The 27,702-nt window shown below is 40.9% G+C and overlaps 1 protein-coding gene across 3 annotated transcripts in view; it reads right to left on the bottom strand.

Moving 5' to 3' along the window:
- The window catches only part of LOC135033722 (CUB and sushi domain-containing protein 2-like), a 1,450,369-nt gene that overhangs the window by 476,294 nt on the left and 946,373 nt on the right, over positions 1–27,702 (bottom strand). For all 3 annotated transcript variants that reach the window (XM_063954204.1, XM_063954205.1, XM_063954206.1), the window contains exon 6: positions 3,228–3,340. In XM_063954204.1, coding sequence (XP_063810274.1) covers positions 3,228–3,340 — 113 coding nt within the window. The remainder of the gene's footprint in view (positions 1–3,227; positions 3,341–27,702) is intronic.

Raw genomic sequence — 27,702 nt, 5'->3', positions numbered from 1 at the left:
ATTGTACATATTATTAAAGTATGTGTCTATCTGTGCTGTGCTGTGTAATATGTTGGCATTCAGAAATAAATAGTAATAACAGTAATCATCATCATCATCATCATTATAGTCATTAAACATGTCTACTACACAATCAATAGGGTCTGTTTTTTGCTGCCAACAAAATTATAAAGATCAGCGGTTCCCAAACTATTTGGGGTCACGGCGCTCTAGAGTATCAGAATTTTCTTCATGGCACCCCTGGGCCAAGAGTTTCTCATTGAGAAAAAAAATCTAAAATTAAGTAAATTATGTTTATGTGTCATCCTTGGGGACAGTTATGTGGTGATAGACAGGATTCATTTCTGTTTGACCACATATTTTATAATGGGAAGCCACCAGCACTGGTTTTGTCTGTTACAATGACCATAAATAATTTGTCACGATCCTGGACAACAACCCAGAGCACCCTTGCAAGTGCCATGGCACACAGTTTGAGAACAATCAGTATAGATAGAAACCGAAAGACCACGGTAACTACAGTATTTGACTAAACATTGCTGTTAGACTTGTGTTTCATGTTATAATACTGGAACATTCCTTATTTAGGTATAACACTTAGCTCAGTGAAATGCAGGTTCTGATAAATAATATGTCCAATAGTGGGCTGATATTAGATCAAACCCTTTTGAGCATCATTCCTTAAGTAATTTCTGCCACCGAGTAAAAGGTGCCACTGAGTAAAAGGTGTAAAAATTTGCCAAAACTTGGGTCATTTGGTTTTTTAAGTGAAAACAAAATCAGTTTTGTCATTAGGGTATAGAATCATGGGAATCTGATAAACACTGTAGCAGTTATGTCCTGAAATATCTCTTAGGCATTTTTCCAATCACATTTTTTAATTATATTTTGTTACCTAGCATATCAAGTTTGATTCATGGGGATAAATTTACTAGACACCTATGTGCAAAAGCCGCTGCTATGCGGCAAGTTTAGGCATTACATTTAAAATCCTTAAATATTCAAATCAAATCACGCTGTGTTTTACTTTTTATATTATTGCCAATTTAAAATTCATGCTTAAACGTGCCTAGAGGCTTAGGCATGCTTAGTATAGTTACCCCAAGGTTTTTAACACTTTAAACATTATAGTTAAGCATGACCAGATGGTCTATTGATAGTGAGCAATATTTTTTTGTTTATTATAACTTTAGAGAAATTGACAGGATATAATTATGGGTTGGATGTAATAGTCCAACTAGAAGTTTTCAAACAGAATGCCTCCCAAATGTCCTGATTTGACAGACAGTCTTGATGTTGAGGGAAGACATTAGGCTTATTCAATTTATAACTCAAATCAGGTGCTTTGGGATAATCTGGGATGAGTTTAGGTGCATTGGGGGTGGGGTTTGATAGGATCAAATTTGGGTTATTTTGTCCTGATTCTGCATATATCAATGCTGTGAGGTATGGAACAGTGTAATTGGGTGTTTGAACGAAATCTAACATCTCTTCTGAATGGATACATTATTATATTGTAACTGAAAATGGAGATGTGTATTTCTTGAAGACACAACTTAAAAATGATAATGGGTCAATCCATATATGTGCAGATTTGCGAAAGTAAGTTTGTATCTTGAAACTCACATACACTGGGTCAATGCACACCTAAGATATGTGAGATCCAATTAGATATGCCAATTTGCAGATAAAAGGATCCTATAGAAGGCTGCTAGTGGCCATAAGGAAAGTACTGGAGGTATCAAATTGCTGATGTTTTGTTACGTGGACTACAGTGTGCTATGGGTGGTTCTTGGTGACACTTACACAATTACCTTTGCTCAGCAGTCTTTTAGCCTCCTGCAATGCTAGGGTTCTCCTATCACCTTTCCAGGGTGAATTAGGTCCACCCCATACTCAGATGCCCCCAGGTTTGATGTATGGACATTGTGACTATTGGAGGCTGGTCAAGAGTAAATTGCAGAATGGTGAGACATTCACTGAACACTACCTAGATACCGCTGCACTACACACAGATAGAGAGAAACAACCAAATGCACATGAGTGCAACAATGCACAGGTTGGAATACAAATTGAACACAATCAGTATGTACATGCAACAATGCACAGGGTGTTATTTAGCAACAAGACTGTATATACATGCAACAATGCACATGGTGGTAATAATAATGAAGTAAATGTGCTAAGCAAGAGTTTGTGTGGAGGACCACACAAAACCTGAAATCTTGTTCAGACAAGGTGTACAATTCTCTGGAGTTCACAGAGCTCACAAATTCTCACAGGAAACAGGAACTATCACCAGCGATTTGGGAGTGAACTGGGAGAGAATATAAATGGGCTATGCCCAATCATAGACCTGATTAACAACTAAGTGCAGCTGCCCTACTGCAGTACTACAGAAACTAAGCAATGGGGTATGCCTCCTTGTCACCTGATTAAAATGTGAATTTCCTATTAAAAACCAATGCAAGTCTAGTTGTATTGCAAATAAAATTTGCAGTGTGAGTTCCCCATGAGAACGGCTCCCAGGACCGAACTTTCTCATAAATGGATCAATGCCTGATATTCTATTTATGCTATTAAGTAACATGAGCTGAAGTGTACTTGGTCTGGAAAATGTTAGTAAAGGATAACTTATTATGTCACAGAGAAGAAACTAAACAGAGGTGTCACTGAAAGAAGGACATCAAACTGGATTTCAAAATTATATAGTGCAAAAGTACATGAAAAGTTTAAGTGCAAGATATACAGTAAACAGTACCTGGGAACATATCTTCCTACATATTCAGTAGAAAAGAACTCTGACCATTTAGGGACTGAAAATGTAATTACAATTATTTGCAGAACAAAGTATGACAATGACTGTTTCAACAAGTCACGTCCCCCCCACCCCCACCACAAACCCTCTAAGTGTTGATGATAGTCCCTACCCGTAAATGGCCAGAAAAATGCGATGATTAATATTCAAGGTGACAGTGAATGATATAAGCCTAAAAATGAAATAGGAGCATATCTTGCTATTACAAGATAAATTCTACTAATTCTTTACGTGAGTCATTTACAGTTCTGACTTTCTATAAAATTTATGACATGGTTTATATTAGGATCATTCTGAAGGTTACTTCCATTAATGTAGTTATCTCTCTAAGCATGATACAGCCAAAGTCTTGTGTCCTCTGAATAGAATATGCGATAGACTGTGCAATCCTTCTGCTGTCCACACTCACCTTGGTACTGTGCACTAAATCCTTTCTGTCTGTGATTTCCATCAGATGTAAAGTGAATTCGTAGCCAATTCTTGCTGCTGATAACTGGTGGTGGTAAGTTTGATCCTGTAAACCTGAATGAAAGAAATAACAGAAGATATTATGACATACCGTATAGATTTTGTTGCTATTGTCAAACATCTTATTTTCCTATACTGATGAATTAGATTATTTTAATCAATTAGATAATTTTAATCTGTAGTAGCTAGAACCCTTCTCATTCATGGAGCAGCATCTACAGTGACTAAGATAATTTCCTATTTATTAGGATGCTGCTTTCATTTCTCCCAAAAAATGGTTTTATACATTCCAAATAATAATAGGAATTGGGGTGCCTATTAAACAAAATGGGTGGCTACCTGGGTTGCAGGTAGTGATACTGTTCCAACATTAGTGATGCAGATTGCAATAAAAAATGGCGGGCATAATACATAACCCCAACTTTTAAATGGTCAAATCATAAGAGCACTTCAAATTTGTAAAATCTAAAGCTCTGTTGGTGGTGTTCTGAGACCTGTACAGGGGTCTTACTAATCACAGTCACAAATGAATACGACAGCATAAATACAGCAAATACTATCTCCAATTCCAGACATCTGCAAAAATGCACAAACTGGAGCCAAAAATACACTTTTTTTTTTTTAGCCATTTGGAGAGTTTATCCATACAGATGTACAATTCAGAGGGGGGTGTCACCCCAAGAGAAGAACAATATGCAATGGCACTTTAATTTAAAACGTTGTAATGGCATCATGAATAAATACACAATGCACTATATTTTGGCATTATTGTAGAGCCCACTCACTAAACAGCAAAGTCAGTCAATAAGGGGCCTATTTATTAAGCCCAAAAATGCAGTCAGTCCTACAAAAAGTGCTTGATTTCCAAATGTTTTTTGCCTTTTGAGCTATTTAAAAGAAAGGTAATGCAGCATATGGTCCAGTGGCAAACGCAGGATTTCTAGAGGAGGGTTTCCAAATGCAGTCCACCTTCTCCTACTCTGCGGAACATTGGAGCAAGTATGGGAATCTGGGGGAGCGGTAGAAGAACCTAATAACTACCCTATACATTAATGTAAACATTGTCATTTTATACCCTGGATACTGTATGGAAATCAGTATTAATATTTAACACTATATTTAGGTTGTATCAAACAGTTAAATAATATAGAAAAGTGATCAGGAAAAGGTCAAACATCCCATAATCAATAAATAAATAAATGAATACACAAACATAATAGAAGCAGTACTGCACTTTCTAAGCACATATTCTCCCACCTCACGGTAAGGCTCCTGTCTCTTCTTCCTGGTAGCTACTTTCTAATCGAGTGCACATATTGAGGACTCAGATCCACACACATAGCAAATTTGGTAGAAGAAGCTGCTACCACTGGGCATGTGCAGCAGCTCTGCTCTGTCCCTTAAACTGCATGATGTGGTGGCAGCACTAGTAATCATATTATATACCATTGCTATTATTGTCATAATTTGACCCATTTGCCAAGAGGAGGGGGTTTCCGGCCAACCAGAAACCTCCCCTGTGTTTGCCTATGTGGTCGATTGTCATTTGCTCCCATACATTACCAGATTTTCATTCCAACCAACCAGATTGGACAGATGGTCTGCCAGATAACTGCATATGTATGCCCAGCTTTGGGCTTTCAAATCCACTAATAAAAATGTATATATAGTAAATAAAAATAATACTTTTGCAGGCATTCCAGTTTGAAAACTTCCACCTCAATCCCCGTTAAATAGGTTTATACATTACATGAGGAAGAATTCACTAGAAAAAGACAACAAATTTCATTGCCGCTGAAGCTATGTATGCTAATATGCCATAAATTCCTTTGCTGAATTAAGTGCCCCAGTTTGTCTTAGTAAACCAATTGCTGGCCACAAGACATTTTATTGATATCTTTCCTTAAAAATCAAATTATTAGGCTGCATTAATAAGTTAGCAGAGCTGCACAATTTTGCCATAAACATGTGTTACCAAAATGTTCACATATGTGCTTGTTCTATATTTGATTTGATAGACTATGGGGCAGATGTACTAAGTTTTGGAGCATAGGCGTTTCTATAATTGGTGAAGTGTGTGTGATGCAGATGGGCCCCTAAGTCCAGGAGGGCCCACACTGCACACCCTGCACCCATTTTTAAATTACCTCTCCAGAGTCCCATGTTGGCACTGCTGATGCCAGAGAAATCACTTGGAAAATGGTGTGGTGGACATTTTCCCATTGATTCATGCATGCTCAGTACACATTTGTCTCCGCTAACATGGCAGGCCCCATGTTTTTGGAGAACCGCGCATGCGCACTAGAGATTATTCTTAGGGAACACTGCAGGCGCCATATTTTTTGCATGTGCAAAGTCTATGGTGCCACAGAGAGCAGTTTGTACACTGGTCCCATCCTCTCTTAAGCTGCCTTGTAGAGTGATAAAGTGGAAAGAAATAATGTACCAACAAATCAGCACCTAACTGTCATGTTATAGGGTGTGTTTAAAAATTACTGGAGCTAATTGGTTGGTACTTTAAGTCACTCCACTTTATCACTCTCCAAGGCTTAGTACATCAGCCCTATTGTATAGTTTGCCAGCAAGATAGTACCATTGAACAAGGTCAATATCTTTTCCTTTTTGGAGTTTGACTTCATTAGCTAAAGCTATATGAAAATGGTATCACCCAGTTTCCTCTGTGGGAAAAACCTGGCCAGAGAGGGATCTTTTAAACCCACCCAAGTAGGCTGGATGCTCCCCCCTCCCTATTGTGGCTACATGTTATTGAGCAGTAGATAATCCCAGAGTATAACCATAGCTATTACTATGACTATACTTTAGACTCTTTTCTGGGACGTCATCTTATGAAATGTGCTGTCACATTACTTAATTGTTCCAAAGTATTCTCTTATGGCTGCAAATAGAGGCAATAGGAGATGGTATTTATCTGTGTAATGTAATAATGTACCCCTACATGTTTTTCTATCACTGACAAATGCTAGTACAAGCATGTACTGTATTCTGATACCAGTAGGGAAGAGACCTAAGTGACTCAGCACTGCAGTGAGCTCATTTAGGGCAGCCTCTGTTATTAAGTAAGGCCTCCTAAGGCGGACATTCTTGTTTATTAGATGTAATAGAGCATTTGATATTACAACTATGTCACTGCTCATTAATATTAACCCCCAATCAGTGAGGTTAAACAATGCTCTCTGTGAAGTCAGAAATATTTAATTAAAATGTCACTTCGTGTTCACAGAACTGTAAACCCACTCATTTGTACTTGCAAATCAGAATCCACACTGATAGAAGTGTCTTGAAGGCTGGCAGGGCAATCAGTTTAAACACTACAACCAGCATTAGCCACTTGCCTGGGTGCCCTTGGAGAAAACAGGCATATACAACAAATATAGAAGGCATTTACTATACACCTGCTTAAGAAACACAATACAACAGTAAAAATAGTTGGAAAAAACCCAAAATGCTCTTGATGTATTTTTCAATCCAAAAATTAAAGACCTCCTGAGTGATAAAATTATTTGTGGAATTACTTCTGAAGTGTGTACCAGTTATAAAATTATGGTTCTTTTAAAGTAAAATTACTCCATAACTAACAGGAGCGTATACCTAAGTTGGCAATTTGCAATTATGGTGGATGAATGGATCTCTTCAGGTGAGAACTGCTAAAGTGGCATGTTCTTGTAGATCTATAGAAACAATTTGTATACATGGCTCTTTCACACCCACCTGGACTCCATTTTATTTCAATTCAACAGTATGAGCAGGTGGAACTAAAAAAAGAGTTTGTGTACGGAGGATTTCTTCAGAGGCTACACCTGGCATCTGTTGAAAATGACTACAAATTGCTTTGAATAAATAATGGTGACATGTTCGGCAAATACTAAAATGTTCAGCTGCTAATAAATATTTGGCAATGGTTTAGGTAATTTAATACCACAAATTTGAGAAACAATATAAAAAAGTACTAAAGAATAATGAGGTGTGCATCACAGTGATACTCCTTGCAGATAATCATAAATTTCCCGGGTTATTGCACATGAACGAACATCAAGCCAGAATTTTTCTCAGTCTGAAAGGGTCCTAAAGGAATATCCCGGGTCAAGCGTCCTGGCTTTTTAATCATCTCCAAACGCCACCACCTGTAGCGTCGGCGGTGACATCACCAACCCGGTAATATGCCAGGTCGGGCCACAAGTCTGAAAGCTGTCTCCAGCCAAGTCACGCCCGGGTAGCACCCGTGTCCAAATTTCCGGGTGCGATCCAGCTCTGCCATTCTGAAAGGGGTATAACTTATTGTAGGCTATTCATGTACTCAGGTGAAAAATGTTCTCCACTGCAGGAAGGAGGTACATCCAAAATGTAGGAAGCAGCTGCGTTTCACAGAGGTTCTCCAGGTCAATGGAGAACACTGTAGTGACCCCAATATCTTCCCTTGCAGTAAATGTAAGTAGTGGACCAGATGTTGGAAAACCTGTGCAGCAATGAGAACGCTCCAAACTGGATGCACAAAAGCTAGTTAGTAGAGCAGGCACCCGGCAGCTGTCACTGACTGTCTGTGCGGGCCTCCATTAAACAACCCTGTCCACTTCTGGTAATGGGGTGTTCTCATGGACAGTAGGCAAAGTTCTGTGATAGTGTGATGGTGGAACTGCTAGTGCATATACTTGATGATACTGATGGGCATCAAACCAAGTTTATACATAGGTGGCTGATGTGCAGCAAAAGCAGTACAACACTCCATATGGGCAAATATAAACATTTCATACTTGCCTACTCTCCCACAAGTTGCGCATCCATGGAACAGTGGCCACATCTCCAACATCCCACACATTTGCTAGTGAGCTGGCAGGATGAGGAGATTATACATGGGATTGCAGTACTGCATGGAGGGGGTGGGGATACATGATGCATGATGACCCACGAATCACAGCATTTTTGGGGCAGGACCTAGTGACTGACAGTCCTGCCCGCCCCCTCAAGTGGCAAGCCTCGTGGCCTCCTTCTTGCAGCTTATCTTGGATATGTCACGATGCATACACATCGTGGCACAGCACAGCATCCGCATTACAATAGCTAGCAGGCATGCGCATACACACCTGCCCTCAGACTTCTATGGATCCGGCACTGATTCCTCCGGGTAGCAGGAGCAAAACCTCCCACTACCCACATTAATATAATCCTCGTGGCTCCCCCTTTTTATGTACGGGTAGTAGAAGCATTGCTCCCTGCTACCAGCAGCAGCTGTGTGCCTCCATTAAGTTTGTGTACAGTATGCTTATAGCTGCGATGGTAACGCATCGCGGGCAAGACACATGAGGACATATCTGTATGGCACATTTATATCTGTGCACCAAATGCACATACAGCCGACTCTGCATTAGTCCCTACGCTCTAATTATTTATAGTTACTGCAAAGGAGCACACTGGGGAAACCTAGGTGACCTCTAATGACATCCTGAACGTTAGCAAAAATGCTGTTAACAACAACATGACAAACTCGTTCATGTTTGACATCCTGTTTCACTGACATTTATACTGTACTTGCATTTTGTTAAGGTAAAACAAGTTGTAGTGAGTATTAGGTCTTAGATCTTTCAGGAGTGATGTCTTAAAAAATAATCATGCCTGAGAATACTGGAACAGATAGAAGCATTCGTCATGTGACCTGTGAGACTGGCTTTGTCATTGTACTCTACACAGTTGGTGCAGGGGTCAATTTTCATTATATTTACATTGTCTTCTTGTTACTTTTCCATAAGGTACTTCAAATTCACTACTAGGGAAAACTCATTTAAAACTCTGATAAAAATTTGTACAAACAGAAGATCTAAGTAATGAATGTGATTATTTTTATATCAATTCCAGTTAAATGAAGCTTCATTAGTAGAATCTGGCAAAGAAAAGAAAAGCCTATTCTATTAATTAGTCGCATTAGAGACAGAAGAGTGTTTTAAACTTTTGTAGAGCTGTTGAACTCATGCGGTGAGGCTTTGTTCTTAAAAGTACACCCTCTGAATAGAAATAAGTCACTGTGCTCTCAATCTACTTCCACTATCACTATCAAGGCCTCCCACAAAATGTATTACTATTTACGCACAGTGGCATAACTTCATCCCAGTTGCCCGGAGGCAAGATTAATCTTGGTTGCCCCCACTAAGCACCATGATATATTTAAAGAGCAAGATAGTGTAATAATGTCTTTTTGATTGCTTAGATACACCTCCAGTGCCACCAGATACACTGGAGGTGAATCTAATCTATTGTAAAGACATTAATACACTGTGACCAGCAATATGGATTGACTACCCCTAGGGTAAGGCACTGGGGGGGGGGGGGGGGGTTAGGCTGTGGGAGGGGAGGGTTAGTGTTAGACTGTGGGGCAGGGGGGAAAGGGTCAGGCACTAGGGGGAGGGTTAGAGTTATTCTGCAGTTCATGAGGCTCAGGGTTTTGAACAAAGGTTTAGTCTGTGGGATGTGAAGGTTAGGGTCAAGCACTAGGGGGAGGCTTAGAGTTAGAGTGTGGGATGTGAGGGTTAGGCACTAGGAGGAGGGTTAGGGTTAGTCTGCAGGACTTGAGGGTTAGGGTTAGTCTGTTGGGTGGGAGGGGTAGGGTTAGGCACTAGGGGGATGGTTAGGGTTAGTCTGCAGGGGAGGGTTAGGCACTAGAGGGAGGGTTAGGGTTAGGCTGCAGGATGGGAGAGTAAGGGTTAGGCACTAGGGGGAGGGTTAGTCTGTGGGATGGGAGGGTTAGGGTAAGGCACTAGGGGGAGGGTTAGGGTTATTCTGTGGGATGGGAGGGTTAGGGGTAGGCACTAGGGGGATGATTAGGGCTAGTCTGCAGAATTGGAGAGTTAGGCACTGGGGGAGAGTTAGGGTTAGTCTGCAGGACATAAGAGTTAGAATTAGGCACTAACTGGAGTGTTAGGATTAGGCTGCAGGACGTGAAGGTTAGGGTTAGCCACTATAGGCAGGCTTAGGGTTAGTCTGTGGGATGTGAAGGTTAGGGTTAGGCACTAGGAAGGTTAGGGTTAGTCTGTGGAATAGGAAAGTTAGGGTTAGGCACTAGGGGGAGTGTAAGGGCTAGTCTTCTGGACAGGAGGGTTAGGGTTAGGCACTAGCTGGAGGGTTAGGCTGCGGGGGGAGGGTTAGGCACTATGGGAAGGGTTAGGTTTAGGCTGCACGATGGGTGGGTTAGGCACTAGGGGAGGGTTAGGTTTAGGCTGCACAATGGGAGGGTTAGGGTTAGGCACTAGGGGAGGGTTAGGTTTAGGCTGCACGATGGGAGGGTTAGGGTTAGGCACTAGGGGAGGGTTAGGCTACGGGATGGAAGGGTTAGGGTTAGGCACTAGTGGGAGGGTTAGGGTTAGTCTGCGGGAAGGGAAGGTTAGGCACTAGGGGGAGGGTTAGGGTTAGTCTGCTGAATGGGCGGGTTAGGGTTAGGCACTGGGGGAGGGTTAGGGTTAGTCTGCAGGACAGGAGGGTTAGGGTTATTCTGCGGGATGGAAGGGTTAGGCACTAACCAGAGGGTTAGGGTTAGGCACTAGGGGAAGGGTTAGGGTTAGGCTGCGGGGTGATAGTGTTAGTGTTAGTTTTATGTCTCTATATATTAATATGAGGACCAGGACTTGTATCACTCTATAGATTTTGATGAGTTCTCCAGAGATTTATGTGAGAAGTAGCAAGACTTAACAGACCTGTTTGCAGTCCTCAAATCCAGCTCTTTAGTAATCTATTTCAGGCACAGCAGGTGGGGGGCTCCCTTCTCCACCTCTTGGTGACTGCCTTTGATCAGGCTCCTTCTTGAGGCTGGGCACCACCCCCTGGGATGGATCACTGGCTCAGTCCTCCTCCTAATCAGGACCCCGTGGGACTCATTAGACTTACATGCCAGCACTGCTTTCAGGGGCTGAGATCTCATTCACTGCAAAGTGTGTCTCCCGACACCCTCCGGCACCTTCAGATATACTGCCGCTGCCCTCAAGACAGCACAGCTCCCTCTCCTCATTCTTAAGAGGAGCTAACACCAATATGTGAAGCATTGCACTAGTAGGTACAGCAAACAAGTAGGCAAAATCAGTACACCAGTGGGCCGAGTACACACATTAGTTAAGTAAGTGGTACTATTTAACCCAGCAACAGGGTGTTTCCAAAATTAGCAATGTAATAGTAATAGAAAAAATCCTGGCTGAATGGATGAAGCCCGGTTACCATAAAATAGATAATTCTTACTGTGGACTTTCTGTTAAATACCCCCAGGTTTCATACTTTTTCTTGCAGTGTAAATGAAAAACGAAATCACAATACCTCTGACTATCATTCTACTGATCATTCAAAACATTCAAATAAGAAGCATCCAGTGAACACCATACAATACAAATGGCAACCTCGTGACCTCTATGAAAAACAAAGAGCTTCCCTGTGATTGCCTACAGTATATGAGGCATCATAATGAGCACAGTACGTTGGTTTGTGAAAGTAGGAGACAACATGAAATATAATTTCCCTCATGTGGCAGTTTACTAACAGTAATACCCACTACTACACTAGATATCTTCTGTATTACAACATAGGCAAAAAATAAGACCCAAAATGGATACTGCAAAGTGAGTCTTACACTAATTATTCCACTCGGAGGCACTCTTTATTGTTGTGCGAGGATATTTTAGTTTATATAATACACAAATTGGAAGAGTAATCTAGATGGTATTTTCCACTCTGATAATTGCACAATGCAAATGAGCATGCTACTTTATGCAGTAAAAAGCATTCATATAAAAAACAGAGAGGAAAGGCAAATTAGTTCATATTATATATTTACTGATTGTATTACAATAGTTTTAAACTTATCCCAAACTGTTTTTTATTTTCATCAAAACACTAGCTGGGAGAACAGGCCATTTTCCCCCACTGTGCAACACTACAGAAGCCCAATAACCAATAGAAATGTTCAGCACAAAAGAGTGCATTCACATACAAGAGGAATAACCAATGATACCACTGAAAGTCTGAAGGCATATAAATGTTATTTTGCCTTGGCTCTTATTTAGTGTGATATTAATTACTAATTGTTATTTTTTTCCATCGGCGACAATGCTGATGACACGATCCAGAGCTGGCGCAGGCGAGCGTGCCTAGATGAGCATGCAGAGCAGATGCAAATATTTATTCAAAGCAAATAAACTATAGCCAATATGCCCCTAGCTATACTGCTCTGAAAAAAGGTTACAAATCACACTTAACTGCAAAAAAGAAATCAGACAAGGACTTTTGCGGTGATAGAAATTGTACAGCAACAGGTTTAATCAATATTGTACACATTCTTTTCAATTATTAATTTATTATCATTAATAAGTGTATTTAGTTAGAATTAAAGGAATTAAGAAGTATACCCTTCCATGCATTATTTTATCTTTTTAAGTGTCTTGTTTATCTACAGACATATGTCCTAATTAGCTCTTAGATACAATTGATATTGATTAATTTATATGGATCTCCTAGAGGTAAGAGATCCATATTGTACACAAGCACATTGACCATTGGATTGAGGTTTTACCGTTACTGACAACGGTTTACAGTTTTTACGCTATCATCTCAATGTGCATAAATTCTAGCATATAATTAAGAAGCAATGAAGTCTCTTCCATTCATGTACACTGAAGCTCCGAATGGGGCTTCACAGCGGATGTGGCAATCAAACACCTACAGTATGTATAACAAAGATTTTCACAACTGCGCCTGCGTGCTGAGAAAAATGTCAGAAATAAATTGTTTAAATGAAAAAATCACAAGATGATATGTATTGAGAATAATACTGACGTTTATTCGTATAAATAGTATAAGGTCAAATTTGCCTCTTGCAAATATATGAAAAAATAATAATGAGTTTGAGGCAAAGAATAATAATGAAGATAAATAAAAAATAAAAAATAACAAATAATGATAAAAATGAAAAATAAAAATAAAAAGTGAAAATGAAAAATCAAAATCAAAATGAGGATATAAACAAAATAAGAAATATATATCAGGTCAAGCTGTTTAAGCTGCACCTGTATAATATGAAAAAGATTTGAAAAACAGGTCCCAAATGTGTGGTGTGAACAGAGTGTGGCGTCCCACCTCTTTTCCACCTTAATGTCGTTTAATATTATCTAGTACTACAGTATAGATGGATATTTCTGGATTGACAGGAATGTTGAATTCCAAAGTTAGTCACAGTAGTTTTAAAGGTGAGTCTCTTGTGGAGGCAAGTTCTGGTTCGAATTGGATATATCACTGCGGGGTACCCCAATGTGGATAGTGGTGGGATAAGGTGATCAGGGAAAGGGTAATAATAAATACCCCGGACTCCCCGCTGATCTACTCCGTTTTGTACAGCAGGAGACGCCCGCAATCACAGGCGTCTGCCGTCCGTCAAAACCGGAGGGACGCGGTCATGCCTCTGGGGGGAAGGTATCACTGACTCCAACGCGTATCGACCCGTTTGTGTCTTCCTCAAGGACTCCCTGAGGAAGACCCAAACGGGTCGATACGCGTTGGAGAAAGATTAGAGCATCACATCACTACTCTCTTTTAATACTATTACAGAATACAACAGCACCTAGAAGGAAATCTGGACGGAACAAATCACATTCACAGGAGATCTTGTGGAGGAAAAACGGAGCCGCACGGCCGAGAAGGTACAGACCTACGAGCGGAGCACCGATCGTCAGGCTGAAAGAAGACAGAAGAAAAGAGTGGAAGTGTGCGACGGGATTGAGCGCAGGAGAGGAGGTAATCCACCCCGTAGGAGGGAAGGTTCACGGCGGACAGTCCCCTTGTGGGTCCCGAAGTCAGTGATACCTTCCCCCCAGAGGCATGACCGCGTCCCTCCGGTTTTGACGGACGGCAGACGCCTGTGATTGCGGGCGTCTCCTGCTGTACAAAACGGAGTAGATCAGCGGGGAGTCCGGGGTATTTATTATTACCCTTTCCCTGATCACCTTATCCCACCACTATCCACATTGGGGTACCCCGCAGTGATATATCCAATTCGAACCAGAACTTGCCTCCACAAGAGACTCACCTTTAAAACTACTGTGACTAACTTTGGAATTCAACATTCCTGTCAATCCAGAAATATCCATCTATACTGTAGTACTAGATAATATTAAACGACATTAAGGTGGAAAAGAGGTGGGACACCACACTCTGTTCACACCACACATTTGGGACCTGTTTTTCAAATCTTTTTCATATTATACAGGTGTAGCTTAAACAGCTTGACCTGATATATATTTCTTATTTTGTTTATATCCTCATTTTGATTTTGATTTTTCATTTTCACTTTTTATTTTTATTTTTCATTTTTCATTTTTATCATTATTTGTTATTTTTTATTTATCTTCATTATTATTCTTTGCCTCAAACTCATTATTATTTTTTCACATATTTGCAAGAGGCAAATTTGACCTTATACTATTTATACGAATAAACGTCAGTATTATTCTCAATACATATCATCTTGTGATTTTTTCATTTAAACAATTTATTTCTGACATTTTTCTCTGCACGCAGGCGCAGTTGTGAAAATCTTTGTTAAACGTTATTTATTGGAGGTATCTGGGTTTAGCCTCTCACACGTACTGCTGCCACCCCCGTATTATTTATATAAGTAGAGCGTTGGTCACATTTGCAAACCTACAGTATGTAGTAGGGAGGCACCAAACAACCCATCACTTTCTCTTTCTGCATCATTATAATTATGACGCATAAGGTAGAATTCTCAGCTCCAGAAATGAGTAACTTACAATACTAATTTTCCCATAGTTTACACTACTGAATAATTAACATCTCAGGACAAGATTGATTACCATACTCTGGCTCTAAAAGGAAGTATGGGGCTCATTTCATGACTTGCAGAAACTCCAGGCCACATGGTTGTTCCAATTTTTTATTTTAAGATTACAGGAACCCCAACCATACTTGTTACTAATATATTTTAATTGTATTTTTGATATTTGTGCTAATGGTTCCTAGCCATTAATACAGGGCTTTAGTATAATTTGTTATGATATTTAATTTAGGAAGTATATGTGGTTATACTTTGGCAAAATTCTATTCATGCTGTGTTCTGTATGTTGCTAGATATCTAAATCTCAGACTGGAAAAATGGGGTTAAAATACTGCCTGTTAGAACTCGGATGACACAGGGATCGCACTAATCAGACTGTAAGAATGAGATTTCCATTTCATATCTTTCACTGATTCCTAAAAGTGTGTTTTATATTTCAGTTTGAAAGAAGTAGTTAAAATACATGAGAAATGAACTGGCTCATAAAATCACAATGAAACGACACTTTATTTGGTACAGTTTTAGGGAATAACTCTACAGATCCTGTCACTGGAGATGGAGAAAGTGTTTTTTTACTGGACAAACCTACAGGGGAACAGTGTTGTTTGCTGTGGCTTTTCCAGTGTTTGGAACCTGGTAAGGCAAATACGGTGCTAGCTTCAGTGCAAGTTAATGGACATAAAACCTGCAGCGTGGTTTGTTAGCGATTGCCTAACAATAGGGGGCAGGCAGAACATTTTATGAACTGTAGTTTAAAAGCAGCCAGCGAGCCATATTTTATTTTAAAGGTCCAGTTAGTTGTATAATGACATGACAATACAATGATTAAAAAAGATTAAAAAAAAATAACTGATGACTCAGGGCATAAAGTTTTCTTTTCTACTTCAATTTACAGATACTGTAAGTCCTCAAGCATCTTTTTTTGCTGCAGTCACACCAAACAGCCCCTCTTGGTATGCCAGGTTGCGTGAGAACCTTCTAGCGCTGGGCATCTTTTTGCTTCCGTTTTGCAGAAAATGCATTCTAATCACAATGCAATGACTAGGATGCATGAAGATACAGTGCTTATTAATTTGACATATGACACTTGTATATCTGTGTGCAACTCTGAATCTGTACACCAAGTGCTACAATGTAGCAGTTGCAGCTTTCTCCAAATACAAGTTCTGTTCTGCTCCGTATACAGACTCAGTCGCACACAAAATATAAGTGTCATATATCAAATTAATCAGCAGTCTCCTTGTCCATTTTCAGCAAAAAAAGACGCCCAATGCTAGCAGAGTTGCACGGGACCTGGCGGCTCACTCACTCCAGGCATCTCACCCTGATATTGAGACTAGATGTATGAGAACACATCTATACAGTACTAGGCATATATTTCGCTATACTGCCAAAAATCTCTATATTTAAAGCAGCAAGAAACACTTTTTAATGTCCATGTAGGACTGTATGATCCATTAGACAACAAATAATCCACTGCTTTTTCTCTACTTTTAATGAAATTTGCCTTCTCATAGAGCTTTTGTAGCATAGATACCCAAACACTGTTGATATTAAAACTTGAAAAAAAAATGGAACATGCAAAGTCCAAATATAAGAAGAAAGAATAATGCAAAATAAATGATATCTCATGAAACATCACTCCACATGTCCCATTGAGGAAGCCCAGACTATCTTGTGAAAAGATTACATCACCTGGTCTTTTGGTGGCAGAATTTTTCAGATCTCCCAGCTTCAGGTAGGAGAGGGATGCCTCACAATTACTTGCTGCTACTACTAAAGATTTGCCTTTTGACAGTAAGCTCTGATTCATAAGTCAGTTGTGGGAAGTACTGAAGAACCAGAACCACGGGGGAAGATAGGCCACAGAAGTCCATTCTCCATCCTTCTACAGAGCTTCCTCATGACTAAGATTATACAAGGTGGTTTGGGATTAGTGTACTTGTGTGTCCTAATGATTACTAGGGGTTTATTTACTAAGCGACATCACCTTGTGTTTTGCCATTAAAAGCCCTTTTCTATTTTGGGCTTAAACATGCTGGGAAGTGTAACTCAGAAACCTTTCACACCTCCCTGGTATCATCTGCACTTTGTTTATACTGCTTTTAAAGCAAAAAACAAACTCAAGACTTTGAAATACTTTTTTTCAGGCTGCTTTTTTCTGTAGAACTACCCTTTACGGTTTTCATAAAATATGCTGCGTATATATTGTGCAGCATAGTTCATGTCTACTTCTACACCTAGAGAGTGGATCTGTCAGATAAGCAAGTGTTTTGAATTGATATCATAAATAAAATGTTCTGGAAAATGTAAACACATCCAGGCGTGAAAATGATTCTTATCTAGCATGTGTTCATTTGGTAGCTTTAAAAATTAATAAGCACACTGTTTTAACCCTTAAGCAACAAATGAATCTGAACTGCTGCCAACTCTGCATGGTTTTAAGATGTGGGTCTGCTTTGCAAATGTCTTCTCTCAATTAGCAGCACAGCGTTCTCTTCCCTCCAGCAATGCATGTGAGGAAGGCCACCTGAATGCGGTTACTGCTGATATAAAGAGATGTCTGCTTATGACACAAATATGGGCACAAATTCACCACTAATGAGGGTGACCTGGAGACGCGGGGCCAATCTGACTTCTAGCTGGTTAGCAAAATAGCAGTCATCACCAGCTTGTGTGCAGTGATGTGTAAAATGGCTGCAGATATTATGTTATTCTCATACAAAAGGCAATTCCGTCTTTTGTCTATATATCAAACTCTGTCAGTCAGGAGTTGGACTATGAGGCTAGAAGTGACACAGGTATATATATAATGAGTGCAGGGCATGTGTGGTGTACACAGGCCCATGGGTTCAGAAGGGCCCTGCTCTGCACACCCAGCGTATACTTATCTTGTGCTGGCAAGTGAGTCCCTCCTCCTCTGTGGTGCCATCTTTCCAGTCACCTAAGGGAACATGGGGCTGTATAGTGACAAGCAAAGACTCTGGTGCTGGGTCAGGACCTTTGCTCTCTTGTGCACATGTGCCGTCTTCTAGAATATATAAAGGAAGATGGCACAGCAGAAGAGGAGGGACACAAGGTAAGATATATGTGTATATATATATATATATATATATATATAGATATATATATATAGCAGATATAAAAGGCGGCCCTCAGAGACTTGACTTATGCAAAACATACTTTTAGTGCAAAAACTGCAGGTTACAGCATCAACGTTTCGGGGCACGTAGCCCCTTCATCAGGATAACCCCCAAAGTGAACAGTTACCAACATATATAGGTGCACTCACCCCTGTAGTCTCCCCCATGCTGGTCACCACTGCTCACATGTCCTGGGCCCGGCGTCTGTCCCCCTGGGCTGTCTACGGACTGTTCACTTTGGGGGTTATCCTGATGAAGGGGCTATGTGCCCCAAAAAGTCAAGTCTCTGAATGCCGCCTTTTATATCTGCTATATACTTGGAGGTGCAAACCTCATTGGAGGGCACCAGAGCCAGTTAACCCTTGGAGGTTTTTCTAGTGCCAGCCACAAAAGGGTATATATATATATATATATACACACAGAGGAAAAACCACAGCACTCACCACACCAGAAGCGGGGCACAGCTATGCACTTACCACTCACAGGGTGGGGTGCATGTAACACTGCACTCTCCACCACAGAAGCGGGGTACACAGCTGTACTTACCACTCACAGGGCGGGGTGCATGTAGCCCATGACCACATCGCTCTAATAAATACAAACAGAGAACCCAGCACTCACCAAAGTAAACTCACTTATCCTCAACAATTCAATAAATAAATGATGGGGGTTTAGTTGGTGGATTGGCCAATGCACGGAAGCCTGCATACCGATTTTCAAGGTACCCCACCTTCATGCAGGTCCTACACTATCACAGAGTCTTAAAACCTGACTATCCATTGAATTGTTGAGGATAAGTGAGTTTACTTTGGTGAGTGCTGGGTTCTCTGTTTGTATATATATATATATATATATATATATATATATATATATATTTGTCCATGGTTGATAAATTGCCTGTATCCAGTATATCAGAATGCAAGTGGGATACATACACTGTGGAAGGGAAAAAAATGAAAAAAGTATGGATATGGTATGAGGAGGAGAGAAAAGAGTGATTAAAACTAGATGAGGGAACACGGGTAAAGAGAGAGATAGGGTAAGCTGAAATTGGAAAGCCATATAAAGGAGAGAGACAACATGAAGATAGAGAAATGAGAAAAGAAGCAATTATCAGCCTCAAGAAATAATATACATGTGTCTGTGCCTACATCCACATATTGGGTGGGATGTAATGCCGCCCGAGTTTGGTGGCCGTGCGGGATGCTTGCTGAACTAGGACTTTTTTTTTAAAGGGGCAATCACTTACAAGGCAAAACCATGCCTTGTAAGTGATTGCCCCTTTAAAAAAAAGTCTGAGTTCTGCTGGCATCCCGCATGGCCTCCGAACTCAGGCAGCATTAAATTCGGCCCGTATACTGGAGCATGGAAGGGGGGAGGGGGGGCGCAGAGAGAATGGGGGGCGGAACAAGAAAAGGTGTGAGAGAGAACGGGGGTCAAGAGAGAGAAAGAGCAGGGGTGTCCGAGAAAAGAAATAATGAGAGAATGGGGTGTGGTTAAAGTGACACAAGAACAGGCGGGGTGGTGAAAGAGAGAGAGAGCAAGAGAACGAGTGGTGGGGAGAGACAGAGATATAGAATGATGGAATGGGGGAAAGAGAGGAGAAAGTGAGGAAGGACTGAGAGAACCGAAGGTGGGGTAAGTCAGAGAAAGAACAGAGTGGGGGAGAATGGGAGGGGGACATCTGCAATGAAAGCTAGCAACACAGCAAATAACAGGTTTAAAATACTAGTTATCCAGCCAATGATGTCCATAGTACAGCATTCTAGTGTCTAACATCTTGTAGAGGACAATGCTGACTGCAATGAAGGTAAAACACTTATTTTTTTTACTTAGCGATGTTTCCCTTATCTCCTAAATTAGAACAGAAAACCTTGCCCCTGTCCTCCATTCTAAACACATTTACGTATAGTAGAGTCTTAGAGTAGATGTGTCATTTTGTGCAAATACATCTCACCACTATTTGTCTCTATACCAGCATTTTAGATCGGCGGCATGCAATATTATGTACTCGACAGTACATCTCCTCCGATATAGCACTCTATTGGCAATGCATACAGTAGACTTCCGAGTTTATGACCTGGCCGTTTAAATACATATGCACAGCCAATTGTTTCAAGTGCAATAGCTAAAACACTATTTTTGTTGTTCAGCCATCAACCTGCGCAAGTGGAAGCTGCAAGAAACAGAGAGTGATTTGATGGAGAATTTTGCAATAAGAAGTCCAAAGACTTCTATTGCCGGGTACTGTATGATATTCCGACGGTCAGTCCGGATGCCAGTGGTCACTTGACCGACAGTGGCATCCCGACAAAGATGATGCCGACATCGGAGGGGGTAAGTATTTTTACCCTCCCCTCCCCTAACACTAACCCTCCTGGGATTGCGGGCCCTAACCTTAACCTGAACCCCAATACTTACCTTCAAGTTGTCAGCTGTCAGTGTTCCGGCGCCGATCTCATGAGTGGTGTTGACTGCATCCCCTGTAGCCAACGCCATCTATTGATACTCAATCAGACTCTCCCCTAGCCTTTAAACCAGGGGTGTTGCCAGAACTCTGCAGGTCCCATAGCAACATTTTGAAGAGGCCCCTACCCAAATGCTTCTAGAGAGACAACTCTCCACAGCAGTTGCTAATTTTATGCCCTAGTTCATTTTCTGGACCATAGCAGTGCCTTGGTTTATATTATGCCCCATAGCAGTGATTTTATTCATTTTCTGAACCATAGTAGCGCTCTAATTCACATTGTAGGGCTGCCAGTACACATTATGCCACACAGTATCAATTCACATTATGTTTACTAAATGGCTGCAATACTGATCTCATACAGCATACAATAAGCCTTATTGCAGCATAATAATAACTACACCCCATAGTCCTTCAGTCTGTCTCCTATGATTTGTTGATACGTACAGTATGTGCCATTGGTGTAGGCACCAGTGGAATGTGAAATGGAGTTTAGGCCAGATAGTTTATCTTTAATCAGGGTTGGAGGTTTATTCAGAATAACTCAGTAACAGTGGTAACACAATGTAATACAGAGAAGGGGTTATGTCACCAGAGACATCAGTAGCAGTAAATGTGGTATCTGTGATATTACAGAACATGTGCTGTATAGCCATACAGTATATCATACAGTCTTAGGGGTACATTTACTAAGCAGTGATAAGAGCGGAGAAATGAGCCAGTGGAGATAATTCCCCATCAACCAATCAGCACTGAAGTAACATCTATAATTTGCATACTATAAAATGATACAGAGCTGCTGATTGGTTGATGGGGAAATATCTCCACTGGCTCACTTGTCTGCTCTTATCACTGCTTCGTAAATGTACCCCTTAGACTCTAATATGACACAGGTCATACTAAAGGTAGCAGCAGCCATCTTGGTAAAGATGACTGTCTGGCTTCAGTACAGACAGTACAGTACAGGAGCAGGAGACTCTAAAATGACACAGGGTAACGCATTCGTAGTTAAGGCAGCAGTGGCCATCTTGTAAAAGTGGCTACCTGGCTTCAGTATAGGAGAAGGAGATAGCACTAGAGCACACTCCACTCTAACATGATTACGCTTTGGTAAAACAAAGATTTGTTGTGCGATTTTATCCTCATTACCTTCCATAAGTGAATTCACTGGAAGTATAAGTTACATTAAAACCTTCATTATGGTTATACAGTCATCTCTGGTTTGTTGCTCTGCATTTACCAGGGAAGGTGAGCACTGTGTTTACAGATCTTAAAATAGTGATATATTGATCACTAGAAGTATAACATTATCAGAAGTCATGGACAGACTTCAAATGCAAGATGGATCAATAATACAACAAGCTGCTTCCCCACAGTCTGTCTGACATTTGAGTACTGACTGTATGGTCTGCATAGAGATTAACAGATTACTATACTGTGGCCTGCTAACACTGTGTGTCCACCTCCCATAGCAAAGAACACACAATTATTCATATTTTTACATACTTCATAATGCAAACATTTAATTTTAGTATTTAATTAACTACAATTTAATCTACTGCTCTATAATGTCTATATTCATTGGTTGAAAGTTATAAATATTGCAGAATTTAGACTGTAATGACATGAAATAGCCACTGTAAAAACAACAGAAAACTATACTTTCATTATTCAGAAAAAATAAATATTTTACAAACATATTGGTATATAATACAGACATTATATTTTTTTTAACTAATATTAAAAGATTTTAAATACGTTTGAAATGTTCACATTATAAACTGTATGAATTTAGGGGGTCATTCCAAGTTGATCGCTCGCTGACGATTTTCGCAGTGCAGCGATTAAGTAAAAAAACAGCAAAAATGCGCATGCGCATGGTACGCAGCGCGCATGCGCTAAGTACTTTCACACAAAACTTTGTAGATTTACACAAGCTCGAGTGATCGTAGTGTGATTGACAGGAAGTGGGTGTTTCTGGGCAGAAACTGGCCGTTTTCAGGGAGTGTGCTAAAAAACGCAGGAGTGCCAGGTAAAAATGCAAGAGTGGCTGGAGAAATGGGGGAGTGGCTGGCCGAACGCAGGGCGTGTTTGTGACGTCAAACCAGGAACTAAACGGACTGAGGTGATCGCAGTCTAGGAGTAGGTCTGGAGCTACTCAGAAACTGCAAGGAATTATTTAGTAGCAGTTCTGCTAATCTTTTGTTCGCTATTCTGCTAAGCTAAGATACACTCCCAGAGGGCAGCGGCCTAGCGTGTGCAATGCTGCTAAAAGCAGCTAGCGAGCGAACAACTCGGAATGAGGGCCTTAGTCCCCAGAGAGAAATAGCAAAACAGTTTTTTAGAGCTGAGAGGGAAATTGTAATCCGATCATATATGTACAGTAAGCATATGTACTGTAAACAATATAAACAAGAAACATTCAGATATGTTATTCCGGAGTTTCAAATAGACATCCACTTCCTGGGTGCCAACAATGTTGTTCTCAAGCAGTCATGTACTGGTCCTCATTCAGATGTTTGTTACTTTGCACATGCGCAGGACCCATTCTGTGCATGCGCGAGTGAGTCCTGAGATTCAGGACGCAGGGACAGCATCAGACTGTCAGTGACTGACAGTCTGATGCCATAAGGGGGCGGGGTGGGGGTTGCGATGGCTGCCCTTTATGAAAACGGGGGGCAAGTTATTGCTGTTTAGGCCAAGGGACGAGGCTAGGGATCCCTATTGCATGGATATTTCCTGGCCTCTGCGATGGGCAGCATGCGTGTCTCCATGGGTGCTGCAAGCCGCCCAATGGTTCTGGGGAAGAGCAGATACTGCGTCCTTGGGCGCAATTCGAATCAGTAATGAAGCAGGAGGCGTGACGCCTGTGGGAGGAAACCAGAGTACCCGGAGGAAATCCACGCAAACACAGGGAGACTATATAAACTCCATACAGGTTGAGCCGTAGTGGAGACTGAACCCACAACCTTAGTGCTGTGGGGCAGTAATGCTAACCATTACGCCACCCGTGCTGCCCCAATTAGATTAGATAATGTTATTAACTTGTGTTATACTTGTATGCTAGCTTTGTTGTATTGATCCATTCTTATTCAAAATTTTGGGGGTAATTCAGACCTGATCGTAGCAGCAAATATGTTAGCAGTTGTGCAAACCATGTGCATTGCGGGGGGGAGGGGGGGGGCAGGTATAACATGTGCAGAGAGAGTTAGATTTGGGTGGGGTGTGTTGAAACTGAAATCTAAATTGCAGTGTAAAAATAAAGCAGCCAGTATTTACCCTGCACAGAAACAAAATAACCCACCCAAATCTAACCCTCTCTGCACATGTTATATCTGCCCTACCTGCACTGCACATGGTTTTGCCCAAGTGCTAAAAAAAAATTGCTGCTACAATCAGGTCAGTATGCCTGCCTCACCCCACTGCACAACATTGTTTAATGAGTGAAATTCTTGTAATCACTTGTTAACGAATGATAAATGGTGCTACAGCCAGTCATGTGTTTTAAAAATGACAGTTAGTAGCTGATTGGCTGGAGCACCATTTATCATTTGTATCAAGAATATCACTCATTGTGAAATCTGTCCCTAAATACCAACATTAAATCTACAGTATATAATACAAAACTGTTTATGAGTGCATATACAGTGTCAAGGTGTCATGGTACATTAGCCCTGTTCTAAAGTGAATTATGTACTTTTGGTCCCAAACAAATCTAACAAAGGACATTCTTATATTGAGTTGGACTAAACAGGACAGAAGAAGAGTGACATTACTCTCTGTACTTAATATGCATTTATTTCTGGAGTGAGAAGCTGTGGTGAGGAGGATGAAGTGGTGGGCACTGAGCTTCTCACTCAGAAAATACCATATTCTGCATACCTCTAGGCTATCACTGGTGGTGCAGACCTGTAATTACACATACACACAATGAGCAACTCTTATCAGAGCTCTCAGGGGACCCAATTTAAATGTGCTCCATACAGAAGAATTTATAGCAGAAGCCAACACATATTCAAGAATCACTGCAGCTAAGTCAGTGTTGCAATTGTAGGACAAGAGACTACAAAAACTTGAGTGGATCAGTGACGCAGTATTTTATAGTAATGAAAGCATTTCTTAAGGTATTACATTATTTAATTTTTGCTTTTTAGAAATAAAACTGATGTTTCACACACCTACGTTTACCATGGTTGGTGACTGTGAAGACGTGGGTTTGTGTGAAATGTGGAACAGCAGCTGCTACAAAGCAGTCCTTTGCCAAACTATATGAGCAGCTCGCGCTTAATAATTGTTACACATTGTACAGAACTGGATGTGCTATAAAGAGTGAAGACAATGATTTAAAGCTGTAAATCATGAATCTATTCATTTAGAACTAAAATGAAAGCTACACAAACTGTGTAATTTCCCTCATACAAGTGCCCTGCTGCTAGTACAGATCTGATTGAAGGTCCTGGGGTGTTGGAAGTCGTCTACAGCTGCTTCTTAGAGGTGAACATCATCCTCACCCACAAAGCTCCAGATGTCCTGTCTTTGTTCAATGGTTTTTTTCATGTCCTACTTATTACAAAACATCCAGAGCCTTAAATTTTATGGTTAGAAAATGAAATCCCTGGTGGTAAGATTTGTAACATGTTAGATGATAGATGAGGCGCACACATAGAAAATAACTTTGCATGAAAACAAATGTTGAAAACAAATTAAAAGTAGTCTCAAAAATTCCATGCTGTCTGAATGTTGGCCTGCCGTCTATCCAAGTCACTCTCCTCTGGGCCTGTTCTGATTGAATGTATAGTCAATTCTGCCAGTCTCAGAGCTGGGAATCATTGTGGCAACATGCCACTCATTTCCCACTTACCAAAGAATTCAGAGATAAGCAAAAGGCTTTCATTACAAAGTGTGGACAGACCTTTGTCTACGAAGTCTGACTGCAGTGCATGCTGGGTCAAGCCTGCTATTGAGCATGTTATATACTCATTAATATGGGCCCATTAAGAGATAAAAATAACGCTGTGCAAATGCTGAGACAATTCTTCTATCATAAACACAGCGTATTTCTGCTGTAGTGATGTTGGGATGCTACAGTGATTTTCAAAAATGTGTGGTGACAGCCGTTGGCACAGCTCAGATCATCTTGTCAATACACTGGACCAGCCATGCAAGAGCAGGGAAGAGCATAGAGACGGATGGTCGTTAGATATAAAGGGCTTTCCTGGGGGCACACCAGCTTAAATGACTCTTGAGCGGCAGAACTGTTGACAGAAGTTGGCTGGGATCCATGGGTAAAAGAAGGATAGAGATCAGATGTAAGATGAGCTTCAAAAGCATTGCATGCCAGAGGGCAGTGCAGTGAAATGTTTTGTCTGGTGTTATGTTGGATTGCGAAAAACTGCATGACATACACAGAAGACTGGTCATGTTTGCAGCTGAATTAATGACATAGTGGGTTGTTAAGGCACAGATAAGAGGAAAGTACTTTGTTTATTCTAGCAACACCTTGGGAAGCACATATTTTATCATTTTTGTAAGCTTTAAGCTATGTATAATTAATAAAAAATATGTTTTAATTGGTCACAGAAACTGCATGTTAACTCACATCACTCACTTGCAATAGTATAAAATCAGCACCATGGACAGCAGAAGCTTAGGCTTACCATAACTATATCATCATTAGTTTCTAAAGCACCCACATACAGTGCTGTACATGGAAAGGATCATGATATACAGTAATTACATCCCGTGACATGAAACAAATACACAGATGGTCAGACCTAAACAAACAGAAAATCTAATAGATATGGGGAAAAACGAGTGTAGTATGTCTGACCGGCGCTCGGCATACCAATGCCGGGATCCCGGCAGGGAGGGGCAAGTGCAGCAAGCCCCTTGTGGGCTCAGTGGCGACCTGCGGTTCTATTCCCACTCTATGGGCGTCGTGGACACCCACAAGTGGAAATAGTCCATGTTGGCCGGCATGCCGACCATCTGGATAGTGAGATGGCGGGATGTCGGTGGAGGTCATGTGACCGTGGGTCTCCCGACCACCGGTCACATGAATACCACCCGGGAAAAACTGATATATTGTATAAGATTGTACAATTCGTTAATTAAAGCCTAACAAAATACAGCTAGCTATATCATACCACAGGAAGAGCAAATCATTTTTCATAATTATACCAAGACAAAATTATGTTGAAACTACCTGACAAACAATCCTGAAATACTTATATAGATCTATGTAGAAAGCAACAGTATAGACACAAAGTAAAATAAAGGAATACAAGGAAAAGGGATATTTTGGACAAAAGCGGGGCACTGTCCCTTTAAATGAAAGTATAGTATGCTGTAAGAAGCTATTTCTGTAAACTGCTATAATCTTTTCTGTCTCCATACTTCAGCATAATACCACTGAGCAAATACACTGGCTTGCAGGCACTAAATCAAATGAAATGGATAAAGTCCTTACCCTTTCAAGCATGACAAAACATAGAGACATAGTGCAGTATTCAAAGTTATGACAAATACCCAGCTTGGCAAAAGACTGAATAGGTCCCTGCAGCCAGGGCCGGTGCTAGGGTGTTCGGCGCCCCCTGCAAACTATAAATTTGCGCCCTCCCATATTTTACAAAGGGACAGCGCGCACCTTTGGTGTGTGTCGAAGAAAAGGGTGTGGTCTCACACAGAAGGGGCGTGGCCACATAATAGTACCCCCATTTCACCACACAGTAGCACATTCCTAATCACATTGCGCCCCTGCACCCTTTATATATTTAACTTGTGACCCTTCCCCCTCCTTTAAATATTTAACTTGTGTCCCCCGTTTTTTCTTATATAATGCAAGTCAGAAGGTGCAGAAGGCACAATTAACACACACACTATAGGAGACACACACAACTGACACACACACAAAGGAGGGGAGGTGGTCATGCACACAAGTGTTGGGTACATGGACACGCTGCAGGGGGCACAC

This window comes from Pseudophryne corroboree, chromosome 2 (assembly GCF_028390025.1).
Source record: "Pseudophryne corroboree isolate aPseCor3 chromosome 2, aPseCor3.hap2, whole genome shotgun sequence".
NCBI classification, from domain to species: Eukaryota; Metazoa; Chordata; class Amphibia; order Anura; family Myobatrachidae; genus Pseudophryne; species Pseudophryne corroboree.
The sequence above is the reverse complement of the archived record's forward strand: the minus strand, read 5'-3'. Positions and strand labels throughout refer to the sequence as shown.